The sequence below is a fragment of the Lucilia cuprina genome, chromosome 2, assembly GCF_022045245.1.
Source record: "Lucilia cuprina isolate Lc7/37 chromosome 2, ASM2204524v1, whole genome shotgun sequence".
NCBI lineage: Eukaryota > Metazoa > Arthropoda > Insecta > Diptera > Calliphoridae > Lucilia > Lucilia cuprina.
In genome coordinates this window covers 4,036,510-4,057,884 of record NC_060950.1, presented here as the reverse complement: position 1 = coordinate 4,057,884, position 21,375 = coordinate 4,036,510, and the positions used below count along the sequence as shown (strand labels likewise).

The following is a 21,375-nucleotide window of genomic DNA, read 5'->3' as shown; positions in this document are numbered from 1 at the left end:
TAAAATTAAACTCGATTTAAATTGTTTATTTTGCTTTTATCTGCTTGCCATTTATGAATATTTTAATTAAAAATTTTTTTTAAGCAATTTGTTAAAGGAATGAGTGTTGTTTTTTTTTTCTAAATACTAAACATTTCACAAAAATTCTTTAAAGAACATTTCACAAAAATGGTCCACATTATTGTCTGTCTCTTTGGTTAAAACTAAATTTACGAAGAAGCTGAATATTTTAAACTTAATAGGAAATTTTGCATCAGAAACTTACGTTAATACTGTGCAAATTTAAAAAAAAAAACTTGTTTCATATATTTTAAAATTTATAAATCCAGATCAGGTTCTCTTAAACCATCAGAGTGCATTTTACGACCAGATAATTCTAACATAACACGATCTTCTAAATTTTGATCCAATATGGAACGTTTATTGGAGCCCTAAAAAGAAAAATGCAATGAGATGAATAATATAAATGGTCATTTATGAAGAAAGTATTGATACTTACATCTCCTTCCTCCTCATCACTGTCCTCGCCTTGTTTGGGTTCATCACCTATACCCCAAACTTCTAGATTCCTAATGCGAAAGTCTTTACGTTTACTCAGCTGTACATAATCTTTATATGTGGTGCAGGATTCAGAGCTATGACCCAAACCATATTCACAGTCCAACCATAGGCCCCAATAATTAAATTGACCACCCATTCCCTAGAGAAAAATTAAACAATATAGTTGAGTTTCAGTATTTAACTAATATATTGTTTTGAAGAAGAATACTTACCAAACCATTGGGCATAGTTTGTTGATTTAAATTTAAATATTGATAATGATTATTATATCCAGTAGTATTAAAACAACGCATGGCGGGACTTAAAGTAAACAACATAGAGCTATCATCACCTTAAAAATAAAATAAAACATGAGGTTTCTTTAATAAACGAATATATTAAACAATTTTATGCTCGTTCTCACAACAATTGGATCTTCGCTGCGAAACGACCCCATACTCAATTGGTCAAAGATTGATTGTCAACTAAGCAACAACTGTATCAACCGGATGTTTCTTCCCCTGGGAAGAACATCCAGTTAGAGCCAATCTGTTACAACAACAACAATTTTATGCTAAAAGTCTTTACTTACCCAAAAAATTTGGCCCCAAACTCCAAGATTCCGGAGCATAACCAGCAAATATATAATGATCTTCATCTTCCACAACCAAAAGAGTAGGACCACGTTTAAGCAATTTGCCCAACATGGTGGAAAAACTTTCGCCCATAATTTTCGATGAAAACAAAAAACGCCATTTATTTCTTAAATCTGTGGGCATATTGCTATTGATATAAATCACATGAGGTATATCCAATATGGGTGAATAATTTGTACCACTAGGTAGTCCTATAAAAAGAAAAGAAAAGAACAAATTATTTGTAGTGAATTAAAACTAAAATCTATATTATTAACTTTACCTTCTTGCATGGGTAATATTTGTTGACTTATATGATTTGTGCCCAATTTGCCATTTTTACCATTATTCGAACCGTATAGATATGAAAAAACATTACGCCATATTATAAGAAATGTTGGATTTATTTGTAACCATTTCTCTAAAGCATACAGAGAAGCTGTAGACTCTGAATCTGTTTCTTTATCCAGTAAACGTATTAAACCTTTGGCAAAACATTGTGCCGAACGATCATTACAATGATAACCAAATTTAAGCCAAGATTCATATTCTGGAGAATTTTTAGCTCTCATTATGTGTAAATAACTTAATAAAACTGAAGTTATATACTAAAAAATGAAAAGAAAGTAAATAATTGTTAGTTTAAGCTAAAGATAGAAGAGAAAATAAAACCACCTACCATTTCCAATTGCTTTAAATCGATTTCATCATTAGCTTTTCCTGCCAATGACAAGTGTATAAAATTGACTTGTTCATCCAAAGAACCTCTTTCTACTATGTAATAAGGTTCAGCATATTTCTTAAAAGTTATGGTGCCTACGCGTTGTGGTTGTCGTTGCTGTTGTTTTTGTTGTGGTGTTGGCGTGGCGGTATATAGAAAATTTGCTATAAATTGTGCCAAATTTTTATCGACAATTGTAGACCAGGTTTCCTGAAAAAAATAAGGCATTTTAGTTTAAGGTTATTTGTGATATTTTATACTTTTCACAAGTTGTTTAAAACATTAAAATATTCAATTTTTTCCAAAAACAGATCGAAAGGGGATTTAAAAATGAAATAATTGCAAAAATTCAATACACCTAAAAAATTATAAGTTTTCTTTCTTTTGGTAATGAAGAAAAGTACTAAAATAATACAACTTTCTATCGGAATGAAAATCAGTGATAGTCTATAAGTTTTCTTTAAACCGCTGATTAAGGGCGCTTAAACTAGGCTTAACTTGCTTTTAGATTAAACTCGGAACAAGTTTAAACGGACTTTAACAGATGATTTTGTTTTTCAGTTATGGATTTAAGTTCAGTTAACTTTGTTAGTATTGTCAACTTTTCACTCAAAAATATAAACAATGAACAGCTGTTTTTTGCAAATATCACTTTTGTAAAATGGAAAATTTAGAAAAAAATATAAATAAACATTTAAAACAATATTGAATATCGATAAAAGAAATCAGAAAATTACTGATTAATTAAGTTTTTCTTCTTCCGAATCCGAAACACGAAACATATATTAAACCAGGTTTAACCAAATAATAAAAATTATCTTTATCAGAAAAGCCCGCCCTCAGTTAAACTAAGGGCGGGTTTCTTACTCCTCAATTAAACTAGGCTTAACTTGCTGTTAGATTAAACTCGGAACAAATTTAGCCCGACTTTAACCGATGATTGTGTTTTTCAGTTTTAGATTTAAGCTCAGTTTATTTTGTTAGTATTGCCAACTTTTCACTAAAAAACATAAACAATGAACAGCTGTTTTTTGCAAACAATACTTTTGTAAAATGGAAAATTTTGGAAAAATGTTAAATAAATATTTAAAACAATTATAAATAAAACAAAATAAATCAGAAAATTGCAATTTACTTAATGTATTAAGTTTTTGTTCTTCCGAAATCATTGTTTTATTGTTTTTGTTAATTGTATATTCTCACTTATAACTTGAGTTTAATTGGCCAATTACACTCAGTTAAACTAAGATAATAAGTAATTTTACTGATAACTGAAAAACACGAAACATATATTAAACCAGGTTTAACCAAACAATGAGATTATCTTTATCAGAAAATCCCGCCCTAATTTAACGGAATTATTTCAATCTCCATTGTATTTAATTTGAAATAAGTTTCTTTTCAAAGCTCAATTTGTCCAAATTACCGACAATAATCATTTCTAATGAAGCTTATAAAAAAACTAAATGATTTTAAAAATCTACTAAATTAGATTAACAATAAATAAATATTTAGAGTGTATAACCGTCTTTTTTTGAATGATAAATTAAAAGTATGTTTGCTGTTGTGATTATAACGGTAAACATGGCAATATACTGACAAACCCACACCCACACACATCTTATGTTAAATCTAGTGTGTATTGTATTTCAATATACTAAATACTTATAAAAGTAAGAAAGTTCATCATTCCTGACTAAATGATACCCTATACCAACTATGAGTGTAGTTTACATGTATCTATAGTACTTCTAATAAGAATGCTAGTCTTAATAACAGATTGATCCTAGCAAAATTTTGAAGAATGAAAATAGTTATAAATATTTTTACAATGGACATTAAGTACGAGAATTTTGATCGCTATACAGCTTTTCAAGCTTATGTTAGCATTATCAAAGTTATTGCCACGTTACTTTCGAAATTGCTACCTCGATCCAAACTACGTTTAAACTTACAGAAAATATTAGCGATCATTTTACTATACTTTAAGGATATCTTAAGACCGTTAATCAATATCAATTGAAACACTTAATCGTCTCCACGCTTTAGGTAGTAAACAAAATACACATTGTAAATTAGTCCGGCAAATAATTATTGTTTGATTTCTTTTGTGTACTTGTTATTGTCGTCGTCGTCGTTGTCATTGTCGTACAGTGTTTGTTTGATCAAATTGTTGTTGCCCGTTTCATTTAGGAAGCAATAATCACAGCAAGTTGTATAACGTTTTAAATTTCTTTTATTTCATTATCAATTTCCTTAGACGCTCTATTATCTGCATACAACAAACAAACAAATAAACAATTGGCATTAAACGTGTTGGCATTGTCAGTCATCGTTTTAATATGCCTCTTTATATGTCTGCTTTAATTTCGTATATATATTTTTTAATTGTTTTAATGCTTTCGTCATCATGATCGTTTTACATGTTATCAGTTATCAGATACATTAGTGTGTTGAATTAATTTTTGCCTTTCTTTTTTTTTTTTTTGTTAATTATTATCCATCACAAGCTGATGTCTTATGACTTGTTGGTAGAAAAAAAAACAAAAACACAACATCATCTAATAAGAATTGTCTATTTCGTTTTGAGCCTGTTTAGTGGGTAACCTGGTAGTAGGAAACAAATTTACTGACCTTGCAGTTTCTTTTTTACAGTATTCAAATTATTTGTTTATACTCAATAGTAAACTGGTTACATTTCAATTCTTTTAATGCGTATTTAATATGCGGGAATGTGGCCTGTACCGGTTTTTTTCAATTTGGTTTATTGATACTTACCAATAATTTATTTTCAGTAATTTTTTCTGTATGTCCACCAGAGGTATGACGAAATGAGTGTTCCAAAACTTTCATTTCATCAGCGGTAAATGGAAGTTGTTCGCCTTTTTTGGCCTGTTGATTACCCATTTTTAAAGATTATTTATTTTCCAATAAAAACCTATTCGAAAGCGTATGAAAACAAAAACTAAAATAAACGTTTCTTTCACAATCGACCAGCAAAATAGTTTTTTTTTGAGGAGAATGAGAAAAACAATAGGAAACAAATACAAAACAAAACACACATCAAGGTGAATTCACATAAGGTGGTGTTTTTCAATCAGCTGGTAATATTATTGAAGTTCGCCTTGTACGTACTGTTGTCAAAGTCTGTTATAGTTTTAAAAAATGTTCGTTAAATTAGAAGAAAACTTTTTAAAAATCTGAAAATGCCAAGTATTATGTAAATAAATAATATTTTATTTAAATACTAACATAATTGGTACTCATGAGCAACTTTTAAGAAAACAATGTTTTCTTTTAATTGTAAACAAAAACGTACTGCTCCAAACGTACAAAAAAATACTGCTCCAGAAACTTAAAAACTTATGTTTTGCAAAAACATTATTTAATGCAGATTAAATTTTGGACTTTTAGTTTTCATTAAATGTATATAAAAATTTCGCAAACAATTGTCATTAAATAAATTCATTGTAATTAATATTTTTGACATTATTGTGTACCAAATGCTAAAACAAAATACAAGAGATGTTGTTGCCTCCACCTTATGTGAATTCGCCTTTACAAAGAGGTTAGTTGAAACCAACAGCTGTGGGGCAGAGTTCTATAGTTGAAACAAAAAGTCGACTTTTTGCAATTTATGAAAAATTAACTTTTCGACATTATGTTTTATGAATAGTAGAGTTATCGGGCCTTGATTATCTATCTTATCTATCTTTTCCACTTGATTTATTGCCGACATTTCGACATTTTTAATTATATATTACATATTAAAAACAAAAATATTAAGAATTTATAGGAAGTTCTTAAATGTTTTTTTAATTAAATTAAAATCTTTAACTAATTTAATTTGCTTAGAAAAGTTTTTTTCGAATTTTATTTGCTTTTGTCTTACAAGATAGTCAATCATCGAGACAAATAGTCGACTTTAGATTTTCGGATATATCCCACAAAAAGTCTATTCTTCGATTCTTTTAAAGTCGATTTATAGAACCCTACAGTATAGTAATTTTGACATTTCTTTTTTAACACACATAGAGAGCGAGAGTAGGAAAAACATAAATGAAAAATTTTGTGAAAAATTGTATTATTTAGCAGAAAAAATAGTAAAAGTGTTAAATAAATTAAATATTTAAGCAAAATTATGTTTAATTCAGCTATTAAACATTTAAATTTTGTAAAAAATATTTGTTAAAAATCAACAACAACATGAATATAAGACCCAGATGTCGTGAATGGCTGCCTTTAAGTACGCAGCAGTTGAGATTAAGGAACCTTCAAGCAATACAAGGCGTTAATATTGAAATCAAAACGACGACAAAAGCCAACTGTTCCAAAGCATCCACGGAGACGTTGTTGTATTATACATTACATGATCATCCGGAAAATGAGCCATTTTATCAGAGTGAGAAGGTGGCTTTAAGAAAGCATTTACATGTAAAATGGGCGGAGATTCAATGTCCAGAGATACTAAAGTCCAATGCTAATTGTGTTTGTATTAAAATATGGGCCTGCATTAAGAAGACTGACTACATAAATAACATAAAAAATGACGAGAAGCCCTCAGAATCGAGGCCAGAGCAACAGCAGCAACAAACAGAAGATGAGAAAACTACTTTGCTAAGAACAAAGAAAATTAAGGAACCCATGAGGTAGTTAAACTTCCCTTAAGCTTATTGTAGTTATTTATGTATATCTATTTTTTATTTCAGTGCCTTAACGCGGGAATTTGTCAAATTCCAAAAGTTGCCACGACCCTCAGACGCTCTACTCTTTAGCTGGGCTATTTACTTCTCCGGTCTAATTCCCCTGTCACAAAATACCGAAGTCAAGTGTTGTGAAAATTCTTTGATTTTTCAAATGAATGATGAGTATTTTGCTTCGCCGGAATTGTTTAATACGGAATGTTTACGTCAACAATTGGCCTTAAACTATGAACGTTACTCAGCCAGTGTGCCAAAGTGTAGCATACCCACACCAGATGAATTTACCATCAATTCACCACAAGTTTCGCGTAGCTCTAGTCCAGTTGCTGTTGACTGGCAAAAGGATTTGCTGCGAATGTCCAAGACCCGTTACGTCCAGTTGAACTGTGTACGTTCCGAGGTCAGGACTAGTTACGATTTGATGAAATTGTTAAGATTGCAACAATTGCAAAGACAACGTTTACAAACGCAGCGCGAAAGTGTAGAGATGACGGCCGACATTAAACGTTTAAGCTTAAGATGTATAACCAAAGAACAACTATTACGAAAACCACGTACGACTTCAATAAATTCATCCTCGTCATCGTCTGCCTCAACTGCCTCTCAGTATCATTCCATGGGTCGGACGCTAAGTCTTCTGCTGGCCGAACAGCAGCACATAGATCCTCATCAATTGCTAAGAGCCCAACAGCTGCAACAGCAAGTGGAGTCACTGAAAAGTAAACAAAGACTTTTGCAAAGTGCTAAGGAAACCTTTTCAAAACGTATTACGCAATTAAGACAGCAGTTAAATGCTGCCACTACGTCTCGTCAGCAATTGCAAACTTGGTTAACATCAAGACGCCGCAAACTACACGAGGATAAGTTGGAATTGGAAAATTCTCTAGTTCAACAATTAGAACGTCGACATCGTCGGCGTTCAGTTACCCAACATGTAGAACGTGTAATGTCCTCTCTGTGTTTAGAGCTACGGGACATTTATCCTATAGCCCGTAATCGTTTTGGTCTCTATACGATCTGTGGTATACCCTTCCCTACAATGGATGGCTATGTTTTGGATACACTCAATGCTCAAAGTGTACATATATCGGAGAATATAACACCAATGGCTTTGAGTGCTTCCTTGGGCTATGTGGCCCATTTAGTTGAAATGATTTCTGTTGTTCTCAACAGACCTTTAAGGTAAGATTTTACAGACATAATTTTATCGACCAATTTGTAATAATTCTTTATACCCACTTTACAGAAATCCCATTATACATGAAGGTTCACGTACCCGTATTATGGATGTTATCAAAGATATACCTTCCTATACATCAAGAGAGTATGTATTGTTGTAAAGCATTTTCTTATCGTAAAATTATAATTAAATTAATTTTTCGTACTTGTAGATTTCCTCTCTACAGTCGATCCTCTATACCCACGAAACCAGTCAAATATGCAGTTAATTTATTAAATCAAAATATTTCTCAATTGTGTTTCGATATCTGTGGTATACGCTGTGATATGCGTGCTACCATTGATAACTTACTAAATATATTTGCCACTTTTGTGCAAATCGAGCAAAATAAAAGTGAAATACATTTACGTACACGAACTTTAACTGCAAAACGTTTAACTATAGCTGAAATTAATAATTCCAATGAGGTTGATGGTTCCCATCGGCTGCAAAATCAACAACATCATCATCATCTCCAGCTAAATAATCACAATCATCAAAATGATCATCAAATTACATCAAACAATGGCGAACAAGACTATTCGCTATCGAAGTCGCATTCATCTGTCGATATGAATCATATGATGCCCCCTACCACACTGATGCATCACCATCATCATCATCATAATGTGCCTGTATTTTCATTAACTGCTGATAAGCTGTTACATTCATCACGTATAAGTTCACAGCCCATCGATATACAAGATCGATCGTCAGTACTTATAACAAATCAACAACGGTAAGTCTTTGTTTCTTCATTGTTTTTTTTTTTTTTTTTTTCATATAAAACATTTTTCACAATAATATGATCTGTTTGTATTTAGAAATTGTCGTTCTGTTGGCTCTTATACAGATAGCGAAGAAGAAGTTTGTCATTCTACTCCAATTCAATGTTTTTCTAATTCGGACTCTAACTTGACGTCATTACAAAGTGGTGTTGGGCATCATCATATTTAAAGATTTCTTAATGTGATATTGAATTTTATTTTTATTATTTCTTGTGTAAGTTTATTTCCTTTTTTTCATTTAGCAACTTTTTTCTAACGCGAAAAAATCAGCTACATTCTTTTATGTTATTTATAATAATTACAGTAACATGCGAAAGTACATTTGTAATATAATATACTACTACAACTACTATATTTATATTGTGTATTTTAATCGAAAATAACTAATATACAAAAAAAAAATAACAATACTTGTTTGTGTTATAGCCAATTTAATAAAAACAACTATTAAACATTTATTTCATTTGGCGAACATTGTATTTTATATTGAATAAATGATGGGTAATATAGAAAACAATTCGAACATTAGTGTACCATGCATATGTTTTAAAATTTCAGAAATATTGTTGAAGCTCCAGCCGATTTATGTCTTTTAAGAAAAAAATCAATTTTAAATTAATCGAAAGATCGTTTTTTAGTCGCAAATATGTCTGATTACAATATTACATTTTTTCCATTTAAACGAGTTTTAAAGAAGTTATTAACACTTTAAGTCGTCAATTCGATTCGATCACAAACACGAATATTGAAGAACAACAACTGGTAAGCAGTTTTACCACTTTATTTCCATTTCTAATTCGACTTTTTGCATTTTATGAAAAGTCGACTTTTTGCATTTTATGAAAAGTCGACTTTTCGACTTTTTGCATTTAGTTAAAAGTCGATTTTTCGACTTTTTTCATTTAATTAAAAGTCGATTTTTCGACTTTTAATATTTTATAAATAGTCGACTTTTCGCCTTTTTTCGACTATTTTCGATTTTTGACTTTTTTCGACTTTCCGACTTTTTTTTGACTATTTTCAACTTTATCCGACCAGAGTTAAAAATTTATAAAGTTGCCAGAAGCGTAAATTTATAATGTTGCTATTTAACATTATATTATTATTATTATTATTATTATTATTATTATTATTATTATTATTATTATTATTATTTATTATTATTAAAAAAAGTTTATTTATATTTTTTCTATTTGTTGCAATTTTTTGAATTTTTTCGACTTCTTTCTATTTACGACTTTTTCCGACTTTTCGACTTTATTCGGCTATTTTCGACTTTTTCCGACTATTTTCGACTCTTTTCGAATTTTTCCGACTTTTTCGATTTTCCGACTTTTATTCAAAAAGTCGACTTTCCGACTTTTATTCAAAAAGTAGACTTTTCGACTTTTTTCATAGACGATATTCGAGTTATCGACTTTTTTGGAACAAAATAGTCGACTTCGACTTTTTTCGACAAAAAGTCGATTGTTCGATTATTCGAAAGTCGATTTATAGAACCCTATTTAGAAAATTGCGATGTAATTTTACTTTACCGTACTTTTGAACTGTCTTGGTCACCTTAATATAAAGATATAATTTGGCAACCCTTTTCAACAGCTGAATCAAACAAAACAAATATAACAACAACACAAAACAAACCGGAAAAAAACGACAAAAAAAATCAACAAATTGTATAAGAAATCCTTAAAAATATCAATAGAAATGCAAATTAAAACTTTCCTAAGACCAATCGGTCGTTATAACTGTATTATAAATCAAAGAACCATCACTCATAGCCACAACCCCCAAACTGGAGGAGAACAACAGCCTACATCCTCTTCTAGTGTTCTCAAAAGAACACCAAAAGATGAAAGTAGTAAATGGAATTTGAAAATGTATGGTTGGCAAATACACAGTTATGGTGGTGTAGAGGAGTTGCAATTTACAGACAAATTAAAAATGCCACAACTAAAACAAGCTAATGAATGTCTGGTTAGAGTAACTACAACCACAGTCAATCCCATAGATGTGGCCATGTTAAGTAATATCAAGTTTTCAAAAATTCCATTTGAAATATTATTAAATTTATATTTCTAGATGGTTATGGAGCCACTGTTTTAAATACCATGCGTTGTCAGGGTAATTCCATAGAATTTCCCTTGACTTTAGGTCGTGAATTCTGTGGTATTCTAGTGCAAAAAGGCATGAATGTGGATATACCCTTAGGGCAAAGAGTTTGGGGTGTGGTGCCCGTACAAAATACAAATGGAGCTCATGCTGAGTATGTAGCCGTAACAAATCAATGTGTAAGTTTCTATTTTTATGATTAAAACAAAATATTAACTTAACTTTATGTATTTTTAATTCCTAGCTTTCTTTAGCTCCTAAAAATCTTAGTGATGAAGAGGCAGCCTCAGTTTTATATGCTGGTCTTACCGCTTGGTCTGGTCTCTATGTTACCGCCAATATAGGCGGCATTTGTGGTGCCCTCACAGCCGATGGTGGTGGTGGACAAAAACGTATTTTAGTTTTAGGCGGTTCTGGCAGTGTGGGCTCTTTAGCCATACAAATGCTTAAGGCTCAGGGCACACAAGTAGTAGCCACCTGTAGCGAAAATGCCAAAGAACTTGTCAAGTCCCTAGGTAGCGATGTTGTTATAGATTATAATAATGCCGAAGAAATGTCAAATTTACGTTCATTTGCTCCTTATGATGTGGTACTCGATTGCAGTGGTCAGGGACCCCAGGGTGCGGAATCCCTAAACTTTAACTATAAACAATATGTTACCTTTTCATCACCGCTTTTGAAAAATATCGATAGCAGCGGTTTGGGTTTAGGGCTTTTGAAAAATGTGGGCAGCATATTGGAAACTAACTTTAAATCGGTTAGCAAACAAAATGGTTTAATAAAATGGGGTTTCTTCTCGCCCGCTCCTCAGGGCATTGAATTTTTAAAGAAACTGACAGAGCGCGAAAAGGTAAAAAAACAAATTTAATTTAATTTTTTAATTCAAATTTATTTTTTTTAATCTTGTTACTTTTTTCTTTTAGATTGTTCCTTTAATAGACAGTAGTTTTGAATTTGAACAGTTGCCGGCAGCATTTGATAAAGTTAGCCAAGGTCATTTGCGAGGAAAGGTTGTTGTTAATATTGATTAATTTTTAATGTTTGTATTATTTATGATTTGTTATGTTTATTAAAAATCTAATTAAAAATTGAATTTTTAATACTTTTGAGATGATTGGTTTGAGATTGAATGGATGAACATATATTTTAAGGTTTTTTGTAAATTAAAATTAATTAATTAAATTTGAAAATGTCTGTTGTTAAACATCTTTTATGTACCATTTTTTTAAATTAACAAAATATTTCTAAGAGATTTACAATGCGAATTCCTTCCCGACACCATTGCAATGACTTCTATAAATTAATGCTGAATTAAATCATTATAAAATATCAAACAAAGTGCTTTTCAACACATTTATTTTAAAAAATATTAGCATGTTGCCGCCTAAACTTTGATGACGTTTATGGAAATATTTACCATTTGTCTAATGTTTTCATAGCAAATTGCTGACTTAATTCTCAGTTTAAAAAGCTAAATTAAAAATTATATTTTATTTCAATAGAAACGAGAAAAATCTTTATGAGGCATATTTCCCTAAGACCAATTAATTATGACATACATATATATTCCGTAATTATTTATCTGACGTAAATTATTAATCTGATTTAAATAATTCACCTCTATTTAACCGTTTTATTATTAAATAGTTGATTTGTTATTCATTAATAGTTTATTTACCCCGCACCGTTTTTAAAACTACGTCAATTAACAAAATCCAAAATCAATGACAAATTTTTTGTACAAAATATTCAAATAAAATACGAGACTTAAGATTCTTTTTGATGAAAAATATGATTGATCATCAAAAACAGAATTACATATACATTTACATTTAAAAAAATTATTAACCAAATGATCGATTTTAAAACATTTTTATTTAAATGATAACAATTTGATAGTATTTTTTTATTTTAATCGCATTTTATGAATGTTCGTTTCTCCTTGACAAAGTTCTAAACATAATGTCAACCCTTAGTTCAAGATTGCTGAGAATAACCTCAACTAAATCTTTATTTGCGCTGTTAAACTAAAGAAGATTCGATGGGCAACTGTATGGCTGATGATTACCGAAAGTAGGAGCCTAAATCCCCAACTACTTTTGCGTTGCAAATAACGAATAGGCAAAATGTTCTATGAAGTTTTACAGAACAGAACCGTGAACACTATTGCATTGTTACCAGGAAAATATGAACAATTCTGGTAATTTTCTGAAGCACCCGTTTGTATGGGTGCTAGGGTCTAATTAGGCCCGATCCTCTTCAGAAAATGACCAGAATTGTTCATATTTTCCTGGCAACAATGCAATAGTGTTCACTGTTCTGTTCTGTAGACTTTTATAAAACTAAACTATGCCGTTTTTTTTAATTTCTTCAAATTATATTGAAAATTGCGGCCGACAAGCTTTATATAGACACTTATAGGGCGGGTTTTTTTGATAAAGATCATCTTCATTGGTTAAACCTGGTTTAATATATGTTTTGTGTTTTTCAGTAATCAGTAGAGTTACCTATTATCTAAGTTTAAGTGAGTGTAATTGGCCAATTAAACCTATGTTCTAAGTGAGAACATACAATCAACAAAAACAATAAAATAATGAATTCGGAAGAAGAAAAACTTAATAATTTAAGGGCGGGTTTCTTACTACTGAGTTAAACTAGTCTTAACTGTCTGTCTTATTACTCAGTTAAACTAGGCTTAACTTTCTGTTAGATTAAACTCGGAACAAATTTAGGCGGACTTTAACCGATGATTGTGTTTTTCAGTTTTGGATTTAAGTTTAGTTAACTTTGTTAGTATTGCCAACTTTTCACTCAAAAACATAAACAATGAACAGCTGTTTTTTGTAAATAATACTTTTGTAATATGAAAAATTTTGGAAAAATGTTAAATAAACATTTACAACAATAATAAATAAAACAAAACAAATCAGAAAATTGCAATTTTGTTCTTCCGGAGTCATCGTTTTATTGTTTTTGCTAATTGTGTTTTGGCCAATACCGCTCAGTTAAACTAAGATAATAAGTAACGTTAGTGTTTACTGAAAAAAACAAAACATATATAAAACTAGGTTTAATAAAAGAATGTAGATTATCATTATCTAAAAAAACCCGCCCTAAGTAACGTTACTGTTTACTGAAAACCACAAATTATATAATAAAGATTATCTTTAACAAAAAACTCGCCCTGAGTATTCAAAAACAACTTTCGAGGATTAATTTTTATTTAATCCCTAATCCTTCACCTAAAGATTGGCCATAAATCATTAATTTAAAACATCAATGATCTCAAATCTTTAGTTTTTTTACTTCAATTTAAAACATTCGATTATATGGAAAAATCTCAAGAGTATGTACTTGATTTAAATAATTTTGGTTAAAATCTGTTAATCTATCAAGTGGACGAATTGAACATATAATTTAAACGTGTTATTTAAAAAAAAAAATATTAAATGACATTTATTATCAATTTTTATAACACGAATGCAAAAATTTAAATTTTTTCGCTATAGCAACATTTTAAATAGAAAATCAAAGACAGAGCAACTGTATAACAAAAAAATGCAAAAATTAAAAAGAAATGCACTTATCGATAATTTCAGCTAATACGAAAACTAATTTATAACAATTTAAAATAATCAAATCTTTATTATTATTTTCTACATGATTCCACAAACATGCCTACAAACTCATATTTATAAATGTACCGACTTGTGAGAGTGTGCTCACTAGATTATGTACATTTTTTATTATCATTTCTTTTTTTTTAATAAAAATTATTATTATTATTGGCTACCTTGTCGCGTGATCATACCTATTAATCTATACTAAAAAAATAAATTAAAGCAAAAAAAAAAAATAATAATAAAATTAAAATAACAATAAACAATTTATTATAAGCATGGATATGTTGTTGTTGTTATTATTATTATAAACTCATCATCTCATCATCGTACCACACTTTTCACATACATATGTATGTATGTACATACGAACATGTTTAATCGTATCGACCATAAGTATGTGTCGTGCCGTTTCGTTTTAAATGATCGTATAGCATGAATTGTTCACTCATTACACGTGTGTTCTCTAAGAGAAATGTCACTAAAATAATTCTTTATTATTATTGTTTTGTTGGTGAATTTCCAAATATTTGATATTTAAGTTTGACTTTTCTCTCCTAACACGATCGACCATCTGATATTTAATGATTAGATCAAAAAGTTCAATAGCTCAGGCTTTTTTTTGTTCTCGCTGTTTTTTCTAAAGCTATTGGTATTATTATAGTTCTTAACTTTGGTTTTTTTTCTCTGGTTGGCATGCAAATAAACAAAAAGAAATCATTATCGTCGAAAAGAAAATTTTTTATAGATCGACGTCTATAAATACTAATAAATATATATTCATAAACATTTTGGTAATATTATGTTTGAGTGTGTGTTTATCTCCTCATCAATTGTTTTGAATTTAAATTTAAAGTGGTTTCTGGTAGCTAATTTTAGTTTGAGATATTGAATCGGAATTTTTTTAATCTTTTTTTTTTGTAAAGAAAAACATTCGATTCCCTGAAATCAAACTGATTTATTCGATATCAGCGAATACTAAATATACACAAGTAAACAATGAATCAATTATGGTTATTGCATGATTTGTGATTAAAAACTATCAATTTCGATTAGGAATTTTGTAAACAAAAAATATTGGTAAATTTTCCTAACATTGGACATAGAAAGTTTTTTTTCGAATTTCTTTAAGATATAGAGATGATTCTTACGAAAATCTGCAGTGTCATTTATAGTTATGTATATAAAACGTATTTTTGCCAATTTTTAGAGAGATAGTAGAATATTTGACGTAATTATGGCACAAAAAGTGCAAATCGGTAGGTACGGTTGTATGGGGGCTAGGTGAAATAATAGACCGATTTCAATCATTTTCAATAGGCTTCGTCCCTGTGCCAAAAAACATGCTTGGTCCAAATTTCATCAAATTATTTAAAAAATTGCGGCCTGTACCTTGCGCACAAGATTAACATAGACAGCCAGCCGGACAGACGGACGGACATGTCTTAATCGACTCAAATGATTCTGAATCGATCGGTGTACTTTAAGGTGGGTATTGGACCAATATTTTTGTATGTTACAAACATCAGCTGTTTATGAATGTTGTTTATGAATCAGTGTTTTTGTAATTATCAAAACAAGTAGATAAATTTTCTGAGGAGAGTAGGGTTAATCATTTACCGATTCTCACAAAAGTCTGTAGAGTAATTTTGGCTCGTGCAAAAGCTATTTACATACATATATAACGAATTTGATTGCTGTACTCGTATTTCTGAGTCCGTAATGAGCGTTGAAGTAATTTTTTGAAGGGGGCCTTACATGTCAATTATAGACCGATTTTCGCTTAAATTTGTTGAGATTTATGTGAAATTTCATTGTCATACTATAACTGGTTATAAATTTGAAAATGTTTTTTCGGGGGACACTTGTATGGGGGCCATGTGAAAGCGTGGATAGATATCGCCCATTTTCAAACACTATATTGCAGACAGACGGACGGACATGCATAGAATTTAAAATATAAATTTTTTGTTGGTCTATGATCAATATTTCGATGTGTGTACAAAATCTCTCTTTTTTTTTTTGATTTCGGATATAAAAATGTATAAAATTGTGCCCAAATAAAACTTGGGATATATTTTAAAATTAAAAAAGATCGAATCAATATTAAATTTAAAGTTCCTTCTTGATTTACCAATTTTCAAATAAACAAAACTATAATGTCTAAGATTTGGTGCTTGCTAATAAATTTATGTTTTGGACTTAATATTACACAACTCAGACTTAAAAAACCTCAGATAAGTTGGACGGTATTTTAAGGAACCGATATCAAACAATACTGTAAGTTCTGATCTAAATAAAAATGTAATGCACACATTTTGTATACGAACTTGACAATATCAATTTTTAGTGATTTTTCTTTTTTTGTTTTAAAAACAATGTTTTATTTATTTAAAAAAAGAACCTTTCTCTATACCCAGTTACATTTATTAAAAAAATTCCGTTAAGAAAAGAACTAAAAACACGCGTCTTTTGGATGGACTTTATTTTATGTCTGAACAATTTACATGAAAACAAACTGTACATAACGAAATAGACTAAATTACTTTATTATGGGAACAAATTAATTATATTTGGTTTTTAATTAAATTTTAATTTTATACTCAACTTCAAGGTAAAACAAGTATGAATTTATAGTCGGACATTGCCGACAATATTATACCCTACACCAGTCAATATGTTAAAATTTTGAATTTTTTTTTAAATAAAGCATTTAATTTGTTGTATTGTGGAATATTTTTACTTATTGTTGACAAAAAAGAGAGATTTTCTAAAAGAGGGCTCATAGGGGAGAAGGGGTAAATATGGGCCTATCCTTATTAATTTTGGTAGATGAATTTACGTCTACTACAAAGTCATTTATGTAGATTTTAATTGTTTTATAAGTAATTATAAGTTAATTTTGACCTTCAATTTATTTTCTGAAGGGGAGTCTGTATGGGGGCTAGGGTCAAATGAGGCCCGATCACCATAAAAATTAGTATTGTCAATTATTGTTCTATAAAACTAATTTTTGCTGATTTTCGTTGACATTATAAAACATTTAACGTACTTATGAGCCTAAAGGCCCGATTCGGGGGGTACGGTTGTATGGGGGCTAGGAGAAATAATGGACCGATTTCAACCATTTTCTATAGAGAAAGAGTATGTGCCAAATTTCATCAAATAATCTTGAAAATTGCGCACAAGGTTTACATGGACAGACAGACGGACATAGCTAAATAGACTCAGAAAGTGATTCTGAGGCGATTGGTATACTTTAAGGTGCGTCTAGGACCAATATTTTTGGGTGTTACAAACTTCAGCACAAACGCATAATACCCTCTCCACTATAGTGGTGTAGGGTATAAATATCCATAAGAATTAATGTAGTGATAAAATTTTAAAAATCAACTTAAATTTATTTAGCTATAGTAAAATAATGCTCGTTAAGTGACGTAACAATTGTCGTTTATATTACATAAATACGCTTATTATGCGAACATTTTTGAATTTCACTTTCAGTCCCTTTTCCTAAGACTTAAAAATTAAAGCAAAATGTATGGTAAATTGCAAAAAACTGTTTACAAAATAAAATTTCGTATCTAATTAGACAATAACACCCCACGTTTCTTTACAAGTAGAATACAAGTGTTGAAAAGAAAAAAACAAAAGGAGAGACAAACATATGTATAAATACATTATCAATTTTATTACAAAATTTAGATTCAACAACATTTATTACGATATTTTAGAAAGAGATGTACTTAACGACGTCTAGAACGAGAACGTCGTCTACCACCACTTCTACGACGACGACTTCGTGAAATCCTTCTTCTAGAACGTCGTCCATGAGGTATCATGGCAGGTCGTACAGTATGTGTACGTCTGGGTTGCATTATAAAGTTTTCCGAATCATCTGTGGGTGATAAAATAGATTTGACTGCACTCTTCTTAAACAAAAACAAAAGAATTACAATTACAAAATAGGTTTCCTAAAATTAAAAGCCAATTATGATGTTTACCTTTTTTGTTGCTACTGGCCCCTTAGCACTTTTACTTAGATTAAATGGCATCCTTATTAGATCGTCTGTTAAAGTTATTATACCCAAATTTCGGCCCACATCCAAAGCACTTTCGAGAGCATTTTCAACATTGCCATATTGTTGTTTCAAGTTTTCAGAGGACAAAACATAACCAATTTCTTCACAAAGATTTTCATAGGTATCACCTGATAAATGTTTACAGAATTATTATTTAAATTCCATGTTCTATATAAAAAAAGAAAACTTACATAATTCGGGTTTTTGACTGAGACTTTCTAAAATATGCGGCAATAACACTGAATTTGTATTATCCATAATTTCGTTTTTATTTTAAATCGTTAATTTCTTACTTTATAAGGGTCAAAAATGCCACAATTAATTTATTTTAATAAGATTAATAGTTTTTCCACAGCAATTAATAATTTGAATTTGTTTCAAATTAAACAACAAAAAAATCAAAAGTATTTTGATGAAAACGAATACATTTTTTATTTTATTTTAATTTACAAAGTTTATTTTTATTAAAGTAGCTGATAACGAAAGGTGGAATCTTCCATGATTTAAGAACGGCAGATGAATTCAAAGTCATCATTAGATGTATTTCAAATTTGAACAAAGTCTAATATTTTGCACTAAATTTCGTCTAGACTTTGTTTAATACTCTTTTTAAATAAATTCTTATTGTTTTTCAACATTTTGTTTGCAAATATTTTTAAATTGAATTAAAGTGATTTTAGAATCGAATTTTCAATTATATCTTTAAAATGTTCTATTCTAAAAAATCAGTACATAATAATTTTTTTCTTCTTATTTAAAAAAAAAAAAAAATAATAATTATTTTTTTTACATTTTATCAAGGAATCATCCTACTATAGAGATTTTTCAGATTTTATATACTTTTAACAATTTTTCCTTAATCAATTTTTAATACATTTATTATAGGTCAATAAAAATACTTTAGCTGAGACTTTAAATCAAAACATTTAAATCAAAATATAACGATAATAAATTTTAGCAAATAAATGTCTAATAAGAAATAAAAATTATTCAAATAAAAGTCCTGTGATTTTATATATGTATATGAGCATTTCCACCAAAAAGTATATTTTTTGTCACATCATGTCACGCACATTGACAATATCTTAGGGCCATACTTTTGGATTGGTGCCCTTTTTATGCCCGGCATAAAGCTATTAGAGCTCTACATAAAAATATAAACAATTTAAAAATATTTATATTATTTCTCTAGATATAGGCATTTTATGTTACGTGACAAAAGTAGACTTTTCGGTGGAAATGCCCAAATGTATATAAAAATGTATTCGATTTGAAAATATTTTTAAAAATCTTGTTGTACTATTGCGAAATTGTTTAAAATCTAACATTTTAGTTGCCACCCTAATCGTCTGTAATTAAATCAATTTAAACTAACACGAATTTTTTTAATTTACTTTTTATACCTATTAAATTTTAATGAAATCTAAGGAAATGTTTATGTTAGTAAAATGAATATAATAGTGGGTCTCAGGTCAATAACTTATTTTGTCTCAAAATAAAAATAATGAATAACAACTTGAATAATAAAATAGACCACTATATCTATATATCTATCTATCTATCTATCTATCTATCTATCTATCTATCTATCTATCTATCTATCTATCTATCTATCTATCTATCTATCTATCTATCTATCTAACTCTCTATCTATCTATCTATCTATCTATCTATCTATCTATCTATCTATCTATCTATCTATTTATCTATCTATCTATCTATCTATCTATCTATCTATCTATCTATCTATCTATCTATCTATCTATCTATCTATCTATCTATCTATCTATCTATCTATCTATCTATCTATCTATCTATCTATCTATCTATCTATCTATCTATCTATCTATCTATCTATCTATCTATCTATCTATCTATCTATGTACCTATCTCTTATATCTGGTAACGCGGTAAAGTAAATGTACACACTTATAATCAAAGGCTGCTTTCTGCAAGGCCATTAACTATGTATATAGTCTTTTTCCTTTATCCTTCAGCTGCTAATTGTTATCTATTATAATTCCATCTAAGAAGTGCCATGTTATTCTAATTAAGTAAAATTAGTCTTACACTTTCCATACTTCACATAAACATATAATTTTCTTGACACTACTATTGATTGCCTGATCATCCAATAACTGTGTTGGAAACAGAAAAAAAATCAAAAACAAAAGAATTCATGAATACAAATTATTTAAAAAAGTTGTAGCTTGTGTACATATTTTGGTTAGAGTTTGGTAAACAAGATTGCAAAATTTTTGTTTTGTTTTTTTCTGTTTTTTTTTTTAATTTAATTTTAGTTTCCATTACTTTAACACAAGCATAAATATTTATGTACATAAGTTGTTTAATATTCTTTGACATATTATGATTCTTTGGTAGTTTATAGTAGTGTTGTGTTATTTTGTTGTTTTAAAGAAAAAGTCACACTTATTTGCTGATAAAATATATTCATATTTCTATTACGCGACGTCTCTGTGTAATAATTTTAAATAATTTGTAACGGCAACAAGCCGTCTTTTCTATTCTCTCTCTCTCTTTCTCTTATTATTGTTATTATTTTGCATATGTTTTTTGCATGATTTAATGAGTTCTCTTCTTTACATAGTTTTTTTCCACACACTTTCTTTTACGCTCTCAGTGGCGTGTGTCTGTGCGTTTCAATTCCACTTGTCTCGTTTAATAACAAAACTTTTTTAGTGTAAAAAAGCACATACTCATACATACATAAACTTTCATGTCGCCTGATGTGTGTTTTTTTTAAATATTGGGGCGGTTTTTGTTGTTGCTTTTGCTACAATTTCTTTTCATTTCAAACATCATCACATCATCTGTTGTTGCAGTTTTTTTTTTATTTTTTGTGTTGTATACATTTGTTTTGGTATTGTAGTTTTTTTCGTATTTTACTTCTGCTACTGCTGCTTCTTCTTCTACGCTGGTTTAGCGTAGTGGTGACAC

General features: G+C 29.4%; 3 protein-coding genes across 4 annotated transcripts; 1 reads left to right on the top strand and 2 right to left on the bottom strand.

Annotated features, from left to right (window-relative positions):
- Positions 1 to 46: 46 nt before the first annotated feature.
- LOC111688482 (MTOR-associated protein MEAK7) lies at positions 47 to 11,397 on the bottom strand. Its single transcript, XM_023450999.2, has 8 exons — positions 11,376 to 11,397; positions 4,675 to 4,834; positions 1,855 to 2,106; positions 1,459 to 1,783; positions 1,133 to 1,387; positions 774 to 892; positions 500 to 700; positions 47 to 431 (listed from the first exon to the last, which is right to left on the bottom strand). Exons 2-8 carry the CDS (start codon positions 4,801 to 4,803, stop codon positions 318 to 320), a joined length of 1,395 nt encoding a protein of 464 aa, XP_023306767.1. The 5' UTR covers positions 4,804 to 4,834; positions 11,376 to 11,397; the 3' UTR covers positions 47 to 317.
- On the top strand, positions 5,971 to 11,824 carry LOC111688481 (UV radiation resistance-associated gene protein). Its single transcript, XM_046946874.1, has 9 exons — positions 5,971 to 6,545; positions 6,606 to 7,781; positions 7,846 to 7,923; positions 7,991 to 8,557; positions 8,643 to 8,772; positions 10,236 to 10,629; positions 10,686 to 10,894; positions 10,960 to 11,565; positions 11,639 to 11,824. Exons 1-9 carry the CDS (start codon positions 6,103 to 6,105, stop codon positions 11,744 to 11,746), a joined length of 3,711 nt encoding a protein of 1,236 aa, XP_046802830.1. The 5' UTR covers positions 5,971 to 6,102; the 3' UTR covers positions 11,747 to 11,824.
- A 6,177-nt stretch (positions 11,825 to 18,001) lies between these two features.
- On the bottom strand, positions 18,002 to 18,796 carry LOC111688485. Of its 2 annotated transcripts, none has more exons than XM_023451001.2 (3): positions 18,609 to 18,796; positions 18,340 to 18,545; positions 18,002 to 18,267 (listed from the first exon to the last, which is right to left on the bottom strand). In XM_023451001.2, the coding sequence occupies exons 1-3, from the start codon at positions 18,673 to 18,675 to the stop codon at positions 18,082 to 18,084; spliced, it is 459 nt and encodes a 152-aa protein (XP_023306769.2). In that variant the 5' UTR covers positions 18,676 to 18,796; the 3' UTR covers positions 18,002 to 18,081. The 2 variants fall into 2 exon arrangements, with proteins under 2 accessions (XP_023306769.2, XP_023306770.2); XM_023451002.2 differs by having other exon boundaries at positions 18,002 to 18,264; positions 18,609 to 18,795.
- Between the last annotated feature and the right edge of the window lie 2,579 nt (positions 18,797 to 21,375).